General features: G+C 39.5%; 1 protein-coding gene across 7 annotated transcripts in view; it reads left to right on the forward strand.

Annotated features, from left to right (window-relative positions):
* Positions 1 to 15,331, forward strand: part of EPS15 (epidermal growth factor receptor pathway substrate 15) — a 52,353-nt gene that overhangs the window by 33,249 nt on the left and 3,773 nt on the right. For 2 of the 7 annotated variants that reach the window (XM_083619565.1, XM_083619566.1), the window contains exons 14-24: positions 399 to 560; positions 2,145 to 2,342; positions 3,825 to 4,022; positions 5,431 to 5,517; positions 5,987 to 6,077; positions 7,970 to 8,005; positions 9,451 to 9,581; positions 10,449 to 10,518; positions 11,951 to 12,027; positions 13,549 to 13,711; positions 14,304 to 14,470. In XM_083619565.1, the coding sequence (XP_083475691.1) occupies positions 399 to 560; positions 2,145 to 2,342; positions 3,825 to 4,022; positions 5,431 to 5,517; positions 5,987 to 6,077; positions 7,970 to 8,005; positions 9,451 to 9,581; positions 10,449 to 10,518; positions 11,951 to 12,027; positions 13,549 to 13,711; positions 14,304 to 14,470 (1,380 nt within the window). The remainder of the gene's footprint in view (positions 1 to 398; positions 561 to 2,144; positions 2,343 to 3,824; positions 4,023 to 5,430; positions 5,518 to 5,986; positions 6,078 to 7,969; positions 8,006 to 9,450; positions 9,582 to 10,448; positions 10,519 to 11,950; positions 12,028 to 13,548; positions 13,712 to 14,303; positions 14,471 to 15,331) is intronic. The other 5 variants (XM_083619569.1, XM_083619570.1, XM_083619567.1 and 2 more) reach the window with 3 other exon arrangements.

The raw sequence follows: 15,331 nt of genomic DNA on the forward strand, positions 1-15,331 counted from the left end.
CCCACAGACGATCCGAGAATCAGCGTGTTTTTACATGAGTAGAATGTGTCCTTTTGTTTAAAATGCATCTCTGGGATATCAGCAAACAATTTTTCTGAACATGTTACAGTACTTACTTTGTTCCTTTTCATGTTATTATTTTTAATTCTGTGTCAAAATAGACAATTCTTCTTTCTGAAAATGTGTGATATAAACATCATCTGCTTCATTTTTGTCATAGAAAACAATTTATATGCTTTCTGTCTTGTTTTCTTGGATTTTTCCATTGCCTCCTACCACCCCTTCCATTTTTCTGCATATATCATATGGTCTAAATCTTCAAACTGTCATACTTTTTATGGACATGAATACATTAAATGATTATTTTATAAAAAAAACACCTATTTGCAAAATTCCAGGATCTTCAGGAAGAAGTAAAAAGGGAGAGCAATAATTTGCAGGCGCTGTTGGCTCAGAAGCAGGAAGCAGAGGAAATCCTTAATAATCTTGATGACGAGAAAGCCAAGCTCGAACAGCAACTTAATGTAATCCGGCAGAAATGTGCTGAAGAAGCTGATTTGGTAGGCAGTGGTAGCTCACTTGTGAAAACTCCCCTAAGTTTTTTGCAACTCTTCACTGGAGCAATAGTAATATATATGTGTGTGTGATGTGAAGAAGAAAATAGCTGGAATGGAAAAATGTTGCTGTTCTCACATTATAAAGAACAATTGACTGAAGATTACTAAATTTGTTTGAAATTTAAGCCTTAAAGTGAGGGGGAAGAGATATTGCCATGATTGCAATGTAACTCTTATTGGTATGCTTCAATGGGTGCTATACAGTGGTGCCCCGCAAGACGAATGCCTCGCAAAACGAAAAACGCGCAAGACGAAAGGGTTTTTCGGTTTTTGCGTCGCTTCGCTAGACGATTTTCCCTATGGGCTTGCTTCGCAAGACGAAACGTCTTGCGAGTTCTTGCGAGTTTGTTTCCTTTGTTCCTTTGTTTCCTTGTTTTCTTAAAGCCGCTAAGCCGTTAATAGCCGCTAAGCCGCTAATAGCCGCTAAGCCGCTAATAGCCGTGCTTCGCAAGACGAAAAAACCGCAAGACGAAGAGACTCGTGGAACGGATTAATTTCGTCTTGCAAGGCACCACTGTATCCTTCTAAGAATCCATATTGTTGCCTTGTTTGGAACATGCACTGTAGGCTCCTCCTCGAAGCTATGTTAGACATTTTGGACATGGTTATGGTGCTGTTTTAAGGCCAGTTGCTATTAATGCTGGCCTTAGTTTGGATGGGCACAGTCTTAAGAGTCTCATGCCCAAAGCAATTCATTTCTAAAACATAACAGCATATTCCTACAAAAGAAAAAGAAGAAATAAATATAAAGTTGTGGTTTGGCTAACCCTGTCATAGCAATGTAGTGCTCTCCAGATGTTATTCAGACTGCTAAGCCCAAGCATGCAGTCAGTGGGTCAGAGCTGATGGAGATTCTGCTCTCCAGGTACTGTCAGATCACCAAATTAGCTACTTTTTAATTTAGTGTGCTCAGGTGTGGAAAAATCTAATAATGAGTAAACTTGAAAAGTCACTGGCTCAGTTCAGAATCATGCGCCAAATCCTCAGAATCATGGTGTGGAAGATCAGGAATGTGCTACTTGCACTTGTACTCTTTTCTGTTCCTTTCTTGAGCAAGCAATGATTCTCCATTGCATCTGAAGGGGACAGACTATGACTTCTTTAAACAACAATAAATGGGAATAAATTTCAGTCTGCGAAAGATGAAGGAGGCAGGCAGCAACACATTCCTGATCCTCTGCAAACTGGTTTTGCAGATCAGGAACATTGCATTTTAACCGACCAATTCAGATGCCATAGTGGGAATAGTGTTTATGTAGTCCAGCTCCTTTCTTTTATTTATGCAGTGAAAACCATGCTTCCACAAGTACTTCTTCCATAGTAAATAGCCATACTGCTGTAATATGGAATTTTTTGAAACCGGAAACTACTAGAACTAGCATCATCTGTTCCTAAAGGCAGATCTTATGGAATCTATATTCACCAATTCAAATTAATCTGTACCTGTAATTAGACATGCTACTTTAAAAAAAATGTTTGGGGGCAAAGTTGTGTGGTTTCTAACTTATTTTGCTTTCCGCTCTGCAGATCTCATCACTAAAGGCAGAAATAACTGATCAGGAGTGCAAAATCTCCACATATAAAGATGACTTGAATAAAGCTCAAGAAGAGCTTGGCAGGCTGCAGCAGGAAACAGCAGAGCTAGAGAAGTGTGTCGAGACGGGGAAATTGCAGCTGGGGCCTCTTCAGGAGGGTCTTCAGGAGTCACAACAAGAAATCACTTCAGTAAGAAAATAAGAGAACCAATTTTTCCTTGTTGCCTTTTCTACCTGTCCCCAAATTTTGCTGTTTGAGCCAGCCGCCCCCCCCCCCCCATTTCATTTATATCTAGCAAGGATTATCACAACTAACTCTGCTATTTAAAACTGAAAGAGCAGTGTGTAAGGTAGAGGTTCACAAGCACATGGCAGGCAGCCTCCCTCTTTTGCCACAAAACAATCAGGAGTGCTCTTTAAGGCTTCAGATTGTTCCTTTGCAGCCTCAACTGTGCCCATGGCAGTCCATTATTTAGGACATTCTAACTAGCTCTTTTATTTGCCTTTGAAAAGCTTAAATTCATAGTTGTCATGTGCATTAGTTGGACCAGGAAGATATGAGTTCAAATCCTAGGTTGGCCACAAAGCTTATTGAATGGTTTTGGGCCTATGACAGGTATGTTCCTTAGAAAGACATACCTGTCTGTGTGGTTGTGGGGACAAATGAAGGAAGTTCTTTGGTGACAGGGCTGAGTAGAAATAAAATTATATTGTGTAGCTGCTCGCCACTAAAGAGAGGATTTGGTGAGATAGTAAGAGTGACATTGTGTATTCCCCAATTCACTGGATACACTCCTGTTTCATGGTGCTTTCTCTACTACCACTGTCAGTCACTTGTTGTAGTTTGGCTTCTTTGAGTAAACCAGGAGTAGGGGACCTGTGGTCTTCCTGATGTCATTGGAGAACAACTCCCATCATCTCTAGCCAGTGACCATGTTGGCTGGAGCTAAAACGAGTTGATGTCTTAACAGCATCTGGGAGGCCAAATGTTCCTCAACCCTGAAACAATCTTTTTTAAACTCAACACAGTCTGGCCTGATTCAGACCTAATGACAAACTGCAGGATGCTTCTAATCTCTTCCTTGCAGCCACACTGGATAAGGGTGGGGAGCACTTGCCCCTGAAGCTCAAGCTGTTTAATTCCTGTAGTTCTGGGTTCTGTCTCACCTGGAGCAAAATATACTTTTCTTGGATCACCTGGTAGTATGTTAGGATGCTGCAGCATTAATCTTCCCTTTTTACTGGAGCCTTTTTTTTTTTTTTTGCACTGAAGTACTTAATACTGAGAAATGTGCAAAAGAGGACTATAGTCGTTGCAGAAATTGGTCAAAACAGGCATTGCAAAGCAAATTGCCCAAGTGATCAGAGTTTCTAGTGAGCATTGTGTATAAGCGGCATATTTACAGATTAAGGACCATCCTAATTTTTGCTCATTTTTGAGAGGTTGAAGTACTTGAGTTCCTACTCAAGTAGGAGGGGGCGGATAGAGGACTTATTTGTAAGAAACATAGGAGGGTTGCTCACTGCAGACTTTTAACATCCCACGGAAGGAACTAAAATGAAAACTTGATCCTGAAAAGAGGCATGCAACACCTTAAATATGTGAGTTGGGTAGATCATTGCATATGCTATTTTTATGTTGTTAAGTATATTTATTGTTTTCTCTTCACAGGTGCAAACAAAACTATTTGAACTCAAAGAGTTGGAAAACGGCCTCTTTAACTGGGAGCCTCAGCCACAGAACACACTACTTAATGGAAATGGCAACCATTCAAGCCTCAGCAACAGCAGCAGTGAAACTGCTAACTTTAATGAGAATGCCGAAAGAGAGAATTCAGCAGATTCTGAACAAATAAATCATGAACCTCCTGTGAGTATTGGGGTTTTTTTGTTTGTTTTATCAAACAATTAGATGCAAAACACATTATCAAGCTTGAGTTTACAAAAATAGCAAGCTTGTCTGCCAATAAGGCTCCTGTTCAAAAGTCAAGATTTATTATATTGAGATGCTTGTATAGATTGGTGCATTGTTTATCCTTTTCCAATATGCTGCCCTCAGCCAACTAGTTCATAGAGATTTGTGGGAATGTGCTACATCAGTTTCTTGTATTTGTTAACGCTTTTCAGAGACTTCAGTGTTCAGAATGATATTTGGGGAGGAGGCCACAGTGTATGAGACCATAGGTTTCCTCCTTCCAAAGTTCCATTCTATTGAAGGTATTTTTCTTTCTTTTTTAAGCCTTCAGTGTTGCAGAGGACAACCTTTTTTATCTTAATGTTCTCAAGCCATCAGAAATGGCAGAGCTGGTAAAATGCTTAAGTCCATATACTAAAGCTCTTTCCAAGTTCCTTTTTATCGTTTGAGGTTGGTCTACATCAGTAATGGAGAACCTGTGGCCCTCCAGTTCTTGCTGGACTGCAACAGGATTCCTATTGGCCATGCTGGTTTGTTTGAGGCTGATGGGAACTGGGAGTCCAGCAACATCTGAATGGCCACAGGTTGCCCATTGCCTGGTCTACATCTAATTGCAACCTATCCCAACTAAACTTTGATAGCATCACCCACCTTTGGGAAATGTTGCAATACAGTTAAAATATGCATATTTCCTTAGTGCTTTGGCCCCAAGTATTCTGATGCAGCTCTTAGTGATAATTGGCCACTTTTCATGGTTTTGGGCAATCTGAATCTATTACTGGACAGAATGTGCCGTATCCAGTGTTAGTACTACTCGGTGTAGACCCATTGAAATTGAAGTACTTAAGTTAATCATATCCATTAATTTCAATGGATATACTGTGAGGAAAACCTATGTTGAATACAACCAATTAACGTTGGTTTGGTTTTGTGTCTTATTGTCCTTTCCAGATGTAATTCTCAAATGTTTCAGAAACAATATAGCACATCCCTTTTTATATAATGTGCTTGCCCACTGTCTACTTGTAGTTGCTTGTAAGGATGACGTTAGCTGTTGCTTACAAGGTTCACTTCTTAAAAGAATACATGAGTTAGCATGAGCAGCATTGGTATTGAAGGTGAATGTGTGCCAGAAATGAACAGATTGTGAACAGCAATTCTGTAAACAATATTGCTATATAGACTTGTCACTAATGGTTAGATGTGTTCACAAATTGAAATCATTACCTTTAGTACGTATCTTTTCTCACTTCAGTCTCTTAACTTTTGTATATCACAGTATAAACAGAAACTTTAGCTCAGTCAGTAGAGCATGAGACTCTGAACCTTAGTATAAGTATAAACATACTTTCCCCCTCAAAAGGCCAGGAATAGTCCAGAAACAACACATGCAGAAGCAGAAGCAGAAGTAGAAGAAGCGGAGGTTGTGCCACCAGATGTTACCAAAAAAGTGAGTTTGTAGAGCACTTTAAAATGCCTCATTACATATAGTATTGTATGAAACTTAATGCATTCCTTAATTCTGCAGGAATGGGTGTCAGGTTAGTGAAGTAATTTGGTGCTGACTCACTGACTTGGATGCAGAGTAGCCCTTTTGCAAATGGAACTGTCTATCCATTGAGTTTTTCCCATTCTTCCTGCAGATTCCTGCAGACTTCTGTGCTATCTCCAACCAAATGAAGCAGGGTTTATTGGGGGTGGGGGGAATTTGAGGAAATTGTTCCTTTCTCCTCTCCCTCCCAACCCCCAGTGAGTGAAAGATTGAATTCTACTTTAGACAATTAGAAAGTGGGATGGATCCGGTGAAGTTGCATCCCTCTCATACTTAATTCCATGTATGTAAAATAAGTGTAATTACTGACATCACAGATGGGATGAGGAGATTTGTACAGTTGTGCATTATATTTCTTTCCTACTAGGGAGATCCATTTAATGAAGAATCCCATCAGCTCTCTGATCAGGCTGAAGGCTCCAATTTAGACTTCTTTGAGGCTGACCCCTTTGTTGGTAGTAAGTTATCTTTCATTCTGTTTGTATTTATTGTTTATGACTGCTTTTGTGTTATCTGTAATTATGTAATTTTTTCATGTTGTAGGTTGCCTTGAGCATGGTCTTAACTATGGAAAGGTGCCATGCAAATAAAATGATATATGTATGTAGCCATTCATTGAAAAAAGTGTTTAATGTCATTAAGCTGAATTTCCATTAGGTTATGTGAACATAGATAGCGATAGATATTCCCGCCCCCCTACACACACACACACACACACACACACACACACACAGGTGTAGAGTGCTTAGCATTGTCTGGGAATGTGAAGAAACAACAACAAAAATTGATTCTGAACCCATCATGCCAAAAAACGGGTGAAATAACGCTAAAGTCACATTTCAGTCCGGTATCCCAAAATCAGTGTGGACCTCCACCTTGGGATGATATCTTGAGAGGTGGCTAAACCTATGCAAAAGAGGGTGAAGTCACACCAAAGTCAGATTTCAGTCTGCCATCTTGATGCAAAATGTTGTTTGGCATCCAAATGTCAATTAAGAGTGCTGCCCCCTTCCCAGGAACCCTCAAGAGGCGTTACATACAAGGGCATAGAGAGAACAAATAAACAAATGGACACATCATTTCCTAAAATATATACAGTAGTAGATTATGGTACAAATTGATATTCTCCAAAGGCTTGGATTTCATTCTAAAATGTTAGGGCAGTTCTAGTACCGTTCAATTTAAGTCTGTCTGAGCAGTTTACAGCTAAATACAATAAAATATAGAAATGAAACAAAAGAGACAAATGAGAATAAAAATAAAAGAGCAAAGGATAAGGGGAAAACTTCAGTGAAAATTCTAATTCAAGTGAAAAGTCTTGAGGGAGGTAGGGGAGGAAGGAACCCTACCTTGGGCAGGTTTTCCTTTTAGCTCTGCTTTGTTTTCTCAACATCACCTTTCCCCCTTGCTTTCTCCAGTTTTCAAAATTGCATGTGCATTGTTGATAGACTGTTGTGTTCAGGAAGTAAAATAACTGGTATGCAGAACCTTCTCTGTGGTTACCATGCAGTGATGTGTATTTGGCTATAATATTTCTTACTAAATGAGGGAAATAACAGCAGGAAAATGGTTCTTTTAAAATATTGATACTCTTGAATTGCTGTTTTGACCATCTTGTGGTTAGCATTTGTGAGGTGAGTCTTGGCAGATTGTGAGGGCCTAACCATGTGTGTTGCATACTAATGCATATCAAAGTGCTCTAACTCTGGGGTGTGGGAGGGAGAGCATAGCCAAGACCTTTTCAAGAACTGGAAATTTAGAGCAGAGAAATAGCAGGGACAGAAATGTTTTAATAGCCCAGTGCCTTTCCCAGGGTTTCAATAAAAGGGTGTGTGTCCTTGCCACCCCAGGGAGCTGTCACATGAAGGAGAGGATCAAACCAGCCCCATAGATAGCAGTGCCACAAAAGTAAGCAGTCCTTTGTTCTTTTCATGATGCTTCTCCCTTTACCTCCTAATAGGCTAGCTCATCTCATTTTGAAACTGTATGAGAGCACTGAAGAAGAAAACAAGGTTGCACTTAGTTGTAGGAGCTGTTCAAGTGGTTCTGTGCAGGGATGCAATTCCTCCCATGTCCTTTGATGTCGAAGCTCATAGCATACATACCTGAGAGCTTCTGCAGCAGTTAAGTGAAGGGAATGAAAGGAGGATGAAGGGCAGATAAAATTTTTAGATGAGTGGGAATACAGGTTGAGCTCCCACAATATCCCATGTATGGCCTGTGTTGTATACAGCTGCACAGAACCATTTGACACTCCTTTACAGGTAATTAGAGGTTTGGTTTTGCCCCTAAAGGTCTGTACAAGTGCTAGGGGAAATATTTACATGTGATGTTTCACTCTTTAAAATAGGTGATCCTTTCAAGGATGACCCTTTTGGGAAGATTGGTGAGTTACTTTTTTTTTTTTTTAGTGCACAAGCAGGACATTTGAGGAACTCGTTGGGGACTGTAATTTTTTATTTGGAGTAGAAATAGAAGAACTGGAGCTCTATATGAGTTCAGCCTTAGCAGGTTTCCCAAACAAATGTTACCTGTGATGGAGAACTCAATTACATTAAGGCAACACAAGGATGCTCACTTTGCAGAGGAAGCTATGGGAAATGCTGAGCTTATTAGAACAAGGAGTAACCCAACTTTGGGCACACAAATCTTCTAACATCAGAAAGTTCTTTCTCTAGGAAGTGCTTGAGGCTGAGACCCAACATCTTCTACTAACTGGCATGTGGTTATGGCAGCCTATTACTTGCCTATTTGTACCATTTAAGGGAAGCAGAAGGGAGTTCTCCAGAGGTTCTGTGAACAGATTTTGGGAGGGGGAAATTCTGGAATCATCCAGTCCAAGCTTACCAAGCAGCTAGAGAATTCTAAATGTTGTTGCCATGAGATCTGTTTTCCTTCTCTTCTCCCAGTGCGTTGAAGGCATCATTGTAGAATGTTTTCTTCAGAACCTTTTCATAATGTTTACTCCCTTCTGCTTTTTGCTGATTAATGGTGTGGTCATCTTTGCCATCTTCATAGAGGATAAAGATCAGTTGTTGGGAATTGCAGGTGGGGAGAGGGTTGTTGTGCTCTGGTTCTGCTTACCAGCTGGTCTCTGTAAGAACAGGATGCTGGACTAGATGGGCTTTTGGCCTGATCCAGGAAGGTCGGTTCTTGGTTTCTTACCTTCTCTGCTTTTAAAACTGCTGAACATACACCCTCTGCCAAGCTGATGTTCCTAGAGAATGCTACCTCTCCCCTCCATTCACCCTCAAATTTTCCTAATTATTTTTTAACTCTTCTTCCTGCTTCAAGCTTTTAGAGGTTAGAAGGTATTTATACAATGTGTTTCTTGTACATGCAAGGAGCCCTAGCTTTTTTCTGTGTCAGCACTAACAACAAATTTTAATGTGTGATTCAGGCAATAAATGATATTAACCCAGCCAGATGGGCGGGGTATAAATAAATTATTATTATGTAAGCTATTATGTGGTGCCATGGACTGCAGAAGAGGTAGTCGAAGCAGTAGCTAAAGTTCCTGTGAGCAGGGTGAATATCCAAACATGTCATAGCATATGCTCATGTAAGTGCATACTCAGAGAAGGCAAGGACTGCTTACATTGACATTTTGTGTAAGCCATATTTAGGTGAACGCTTCAAGTGAGAGGAAGCATATAACAAGCTAGCCCCTATACTGGGCCTTTGTGCGAAACAGAGCATTGTAGTAGATAGGCGCCACTTAAATGAGCAAGATTACTGTGCACGTAGTTCTATAAGAGAATGCAAAACATTTTCAGCAAGTGAATGCAAAACATAACTTCAGTAATAAATCTTGACTTGGTTTTCTTTAAGATCCTTTTGGTAGTGATCCTTTCAAAGGTTCAGATCCTTTTGCAGCTGACTCCTTTTTCAAGCAATCATCCACAGATCCTTTTGGAAGTATTGACCCCTTCAGTGCAACCAGCAACAGCAATAATTCCACGGTAATTCTGGAAGAAGTACATGTACATCTATTGGGGTATTGAACTGAAGCACCATCATAGTATTTAAATAGGGAATTCTGCTAGTTTCTCTAACTCAACAAACGTGTGTTTTAAATGCAATAGGCTGTTGGCAATTGATCTCTGCAGCTGTATTGCCATTCTTTTATGACATCTTGTAGTGAAGTGCTTCACCTAGAGTCTAGAAATATTAGATCATATGATATTTGGAAATGAATAAATAGAGAGGTTTTGTAACAGGAAATGTTCAGAATTACTGTTCCCAGTTCCCATTTTTAAAGAAGGGTTTACTCATTTGGTAGCTACTTTGATCCATGAAAGAAGTAACATAATATAACCAGCACTTGACTGTGTAACAGTTCAGGTGATTTCTGCAGAGTGCTTGTGTTTTAAAAACTTTGCATGGATAGCAGCTGGGCTTTGGTTGACTTAGCCAGCAATTTATCTGAGGTTCTGTTGAGATTTAATAAGCATCTCTGGATCCCGGCATCTTCAAACAAAACATTTGTTTTAATACTACTGATTTGAAAGTAATTTTCCAGATAGTTTACGTAACAATGCCTGGAAGGAATATACTTTAAAAGGCACAAGGGCAGCTAAATGTTCAAATTTCAATCTAGTGGGTGATTGGTTTCTTAAAGAAAGAAATCTCTGCCTTCATGGGAGATTGATGCAATTTTTGAGAGCAAAACTAATATTTTCTGTATTCTTCAGCAAATAATTAAGGATGACATTAGCATAGGATTTTATTTTTAAATTAAAATATTGACCCTTTGGCAAATTATAGCTAATCTAATTAAGAATCTTGATGGTCTGAAGCAAACAGCTTTAATGAATTTTAACTTTTAGACAGAAACACTGAAGTATAATGATCCTTTTGCTCCTGGTGGAATTGCTGTTACTACATCAAGTGATACAGGTAAGGCTTGAAGTGGGTTTTCAAGCTGTGGCTTCTGGTGATCATGGCCTATGGATTAGCATAATATCTGAACTGAATGTTTCTCCTCATGGAAAATTCTGTGCTTAGATAGGAATTAACAGACTGAAAATGAAAGCAGATAAACACCTTCAAACTATGACTTGCCTGTGTTTGGCAGCTCAAATTCATGATTTGGGTTCTGAGCTATGGTTAATACATAATGAGCCTTGGTGTGGTGTCTGAACAGCGCATTTCAGGCATATGCAAAGAACACAACTTAAGACAACTGAAGTTGTACAAACCTGTACAAAATCATTCCACAACACTTTTCTGTGGCTGCAGATCTAGTGTTGTAACAGAGATTGAGTTGACAAGAGAACCCACATGCATTTCAGTTAAATGCATAATGAAGAGAGCTTTGTAAATGACCATTTGTCTGCTTAGTTGAGGAGAAGTAAGATAACCAACTTATGTGAAACAATTGAAGTTGTCAGTTCAATGATGTCAGTTCAAATGACTGACATAGAGGTATAAACAGGGTTGCTGATACTATTTTTGTGGGCTAAAACTTAATTTGCAAACCTGGATAAAGACGTACCTGTTTCTGGGAGCAAAAGGAGATTGTGGCTGTCTCCCTCATGCCCTGCCAGTGTGTTTGTAAAAGTAGATGCACCTTTTGATCTGATTCAGCAAGGTAATACAGTATTTATATTCTTGGTTGTGACAATGTACTAATGCATTGCTAAATATATGGCACGCAAGTCAGAGGTTTATTTCACTGATATAGTAGCCTGGCTTACCATTCAGTTACCAAAACTGGGACACTGAGGAGTTATGTATAGTTTCTATGAAATATAGAAAGTAAAAGAATCACCCACCTTGAGACTTCATTTCAAATCATGTTTATAACACTTCGATGAGATCTGCATGTCTTGTAAGAATTCCGCAAAACTATTTTCTAACTATGCTCTTTAACAATGTATCCAGTAACAATTGTTCTTTAACAATGTATCCAGTTAGAGAACAAGGCTTGATCCTTATCAAATCTCATTGGTTTGAATTTGAGTGTGAACTTTGAGTAACATTTATGCCACCTTGTGAATTTACTTATACTGAGTTCTTTTACCACCTTGTAGTTTAAATTATAATAATTAAGTATTATTATTATTATTATTATTATTATTATTATTATTATTATTATTAAAATTTCTATACCACCCTTTATCCAAAGATCACAAGGTAGTTTATAATATAAAATCACCAAATACATAACATAAATAAGATTATGGTGGTGAGGCTATCAACCCTAAATGGGTGTTGCCTATAACTGATGTAAGATCCAAAAGATTCAGTGTAAAATAGACTCATCTCCTCTCTTGTCTAGCTTTTGTTAGTCAATGAATTAACTTTTCTTCTCTGTTGCTTATTTTAGCTACAGATCCCTTTGCCTCTCTGTTTGGAAATGAATCATTTGGAAGCGGCTTTGCTGACTTCAGCACATTGTCAAAGGTAATTTGAAATGATTAATGCCTGTGGAAAAAGCATAAAATTGCTGCAGTAACCAACACACTAGAGGATACAAAACACTACATACGAGGATACAAAACACAACTTTAGCAGATGCTGAATCTAAATCAACAGGTCATGACTTCTCAGATTGATTCCCCATTTTAAGCTACTGTGAGCCTCGTTATTTCTGAGATTACTTGCTTTGTGAACTGCCGTGAGCTCAATTCAATTAATGGAAAACTACACCTACTATGAGTATAGGCGCTTGCATAGTCTCATTGACTGCCTTACTTTCTTCTGCTTCCATTCCAAGATTTATATATCCTTTTTAGAGTGTTTCTGAAGCTGCTACATTTGAATTCTTCTCAACAGCAGGGTAGTCAAGCAAGTAAGCAAGTTAGCTTTCAAGAAATGAAAATTGCTCCAATCATAATCATAATTGTAATTTATTTTTAATACCCTGCCCATCTGACTGGGTTGCCCCAGCCACCCTTGACAGCTTCTAACCAAAATACAGGCAAAGCAGCTAAACAACAACAACATCAAACATTAAATGCTTCCCGAAACAGGGCTGCCTTCAGATTCCTGTGTCATGTGGAAGTCACTCCACACACTTGTTGTTATACATGGAATAGCTCTCACACAGTTCTGTTTTTCTTGTGGTGATCACACCACTTGTGCAGCGAATCCAGCCTCATCTTTAACTGTGAAATTATATAAGAGCAACAGAGCATGTATGTGACTAGTTCTGACTATTGCAGCTTGTATACAAGACCACAAAAGTTACTAGCCTGCAAAAGCGTTTAGTAGCTGTGATGGCTTGTGTATGCTCTTCGCAGTAAACACCCTCTACTCACTCAGAGAGATATTTACAGTTCTTTATTTTACATATGTACAAGCAGCACATTACAATCATGCGTCCGAATCAACCGGTTCAGATTTGGGGAGTGGTCTTCTCCGGCTTCTCCTCAACAGAAAAGGCGGGGAAGTTTCATGGGACATCTCTGATCCCTGCGCTTTAACCCTCTCCTTTCCTGTGCAGACGGCACAGGCTCTCCGTCTGTTCCTGAACTTCCTGTGCGGTGCTGGGGCTCTGCTTCAGCATCGGAGAGCCTTCCTGCCTCCTGGCTCTCTCCCTCTTCCCCTTCCGTCACTTCCTCTCTGTTTCCCTCTGACTGTTCCCGCTCTGACTCTTTTCCTCCCCCCCCCCCCCGCCTCAAAGGCGTTCCTTGGCAGTCCCATGACAGTAGCCTGCTGTGTTTCTCTGCTTGGCACAAATGAAAGTCCATTTTTTTGGTCCTGCCGTTACCCTCCATGGCACAGGAATATAATTTAAAAGTACATGAACATCTGCAGACATCTGCAGTTTGCCAGTGCATGAACTCCTGTTTTTTTATGGCACTTGAATAGCACTGTTTTATGTTAGAAAATGAAAATGATAGCCACGTCCTCCCCGCAAGCTATGTTGTTAAGCAAAACAGTAGCTTTTCCTGTTTTTGTTGCTGTCTGTTTGTTTTTTAGGCAAATAATGAAGATCCATTTAGTTCATCTACAACAGGCTCTGTCAACAATGTGGTCATAACTAAAAATGTGTTTGAGGAACCTCCAGCCAAAAATGAAGATGTACCTCCTGCTTTGCCTCCTAAAACCGGAACACCTACCAGACCTTGTCCTCCCCCACCTGGTAAGAACCAGTACTAAGTGTTTGTGTGCTACTCTTTGGTTTAAAGATGTCTTTATGGCTGCAAGAGAGCAAAGAGCTTCTAATTTAGTAACCAACTAATTCCTATACTACTTCTATTTCTTACATAATTTTCAGCCATCCTTCTTAATTTAGGTAATCTTTACTTAGATACATGTTGGGAGCCATAAATTTTGAAGAGAGGCTGTGACTTTTAAATTGCTGTGACAGTGCTACTGTAGAAGCTGGTTGCTGAGTAGTTTATTGAATTTGATAATGCAAGCTGGTTTAAACCAGTTTTAAAATAGATTAAATTAAGCATTTTTTTAAATTTGAATAAAAGAACTGGCTCTTACCCACACTGAACCACTTACAAAATGGAAAAAAAAATTGGGAAGAATGTACATACAAACAAACCCTGAAAAAACGTGAAAGGTTTTAGAAATCAGATTAATTTATGACTACCAGCACTAAGGATTTTTTGTGGGGGTTTTTTGGCTATATAATGAGATGGTGTAACCTAAAACACTATTGTACACTGGATAAATATTTCTGCCACACTCATAATCATGCTAAAGTGATTATTTTGATGTAGGAAAAAGGTCTATCAACAAATTGGAGTCTTCGGATTCCTTTAAACTGAATGATCCCTTCCAGCCCTTCCCAGGCTGTGATGGTTCCAAAGAACAGGAAGCTGACCCATTTGCTCCCACTGGTGTGTGCAAAGAGATGGACACCAGCAATTTTGCTAATTTCAGTGCTGTAAGTAAACAGGATGGGGAGGCATCAAGCTAACTCTAATGACTTGTTTTTGTGAAAAACAATGAACATTTCCAGACTTAAATTGAGTGAAATGGGTTTCATACCGCAATGCAACGATGTAGCACATATTAATGTTAGTAGTGCCTCTCTAAAAAAAAGGGTACATTACGACTTCCTTCTGGGACAAATGCAGCCAGTTGCACATTTATGTATTATTTAGCTTCACATGAATAATTGTTACCTTTCCCAGTCTTCGTACAAAGCTGTAAGTACACATTGTGCCTCAGGGTTTAATGTCTGTACAGTATATCAAACTGCAGTGCATCATTTATCTTCAAAGCATATGTTAAGGTCACAGTTAGGCAGTTAGAAAATAAGCAGCACAACCTTTACATTGTACTTGTAGCTACCATTTGAAGGCTTAATCCCCTGCAAGATTCATAAATACAAATTGATAGTGTGACAAGGAAATCTTGTCCCTGAGCTCCTTTTTTGGCAACCAGCCATACGGCTAGGCCCTGCCTGCTGCCTCCGCTGTAAGATTAGTCTGGGGGAAGGGCCCAGGCCCAGGGACAACTGATGCAGCAGCAGGCTTTGTAGGCAAGGCATCTTAAAGGCCAAAACAATAGGGGAGGGTGGTAAGGATTTGTTCAGGAGACCGACTCAAGGGAATGAACAGCCTTAGCCATAAACTATTATAAAAAGGGAAACTACCGAAAGTAAACATCCTCGTTGTATAGAACACTTCAAGATAAGGCACAGATCTGTCAACTTGGCATGCCACCCGTCCCCTGTTAGTGCTGAGTGATCTGTAAATGAGTGAATAAGTACAATGCACATGAAAAAGAGATGTTATTTTCC

This window comes from Podarcis filfolensis (assembly GCF_964270895.1).
Source record: "Podarcis filfolensis genome assembly, chromosome: 6".
Taxonomy (NCBI): Eukaryota; Metazoa; Chordata; class Lepidosauria; order Squamata; family Lacertidae; genus Podarcis; species Podarcis filfolensis.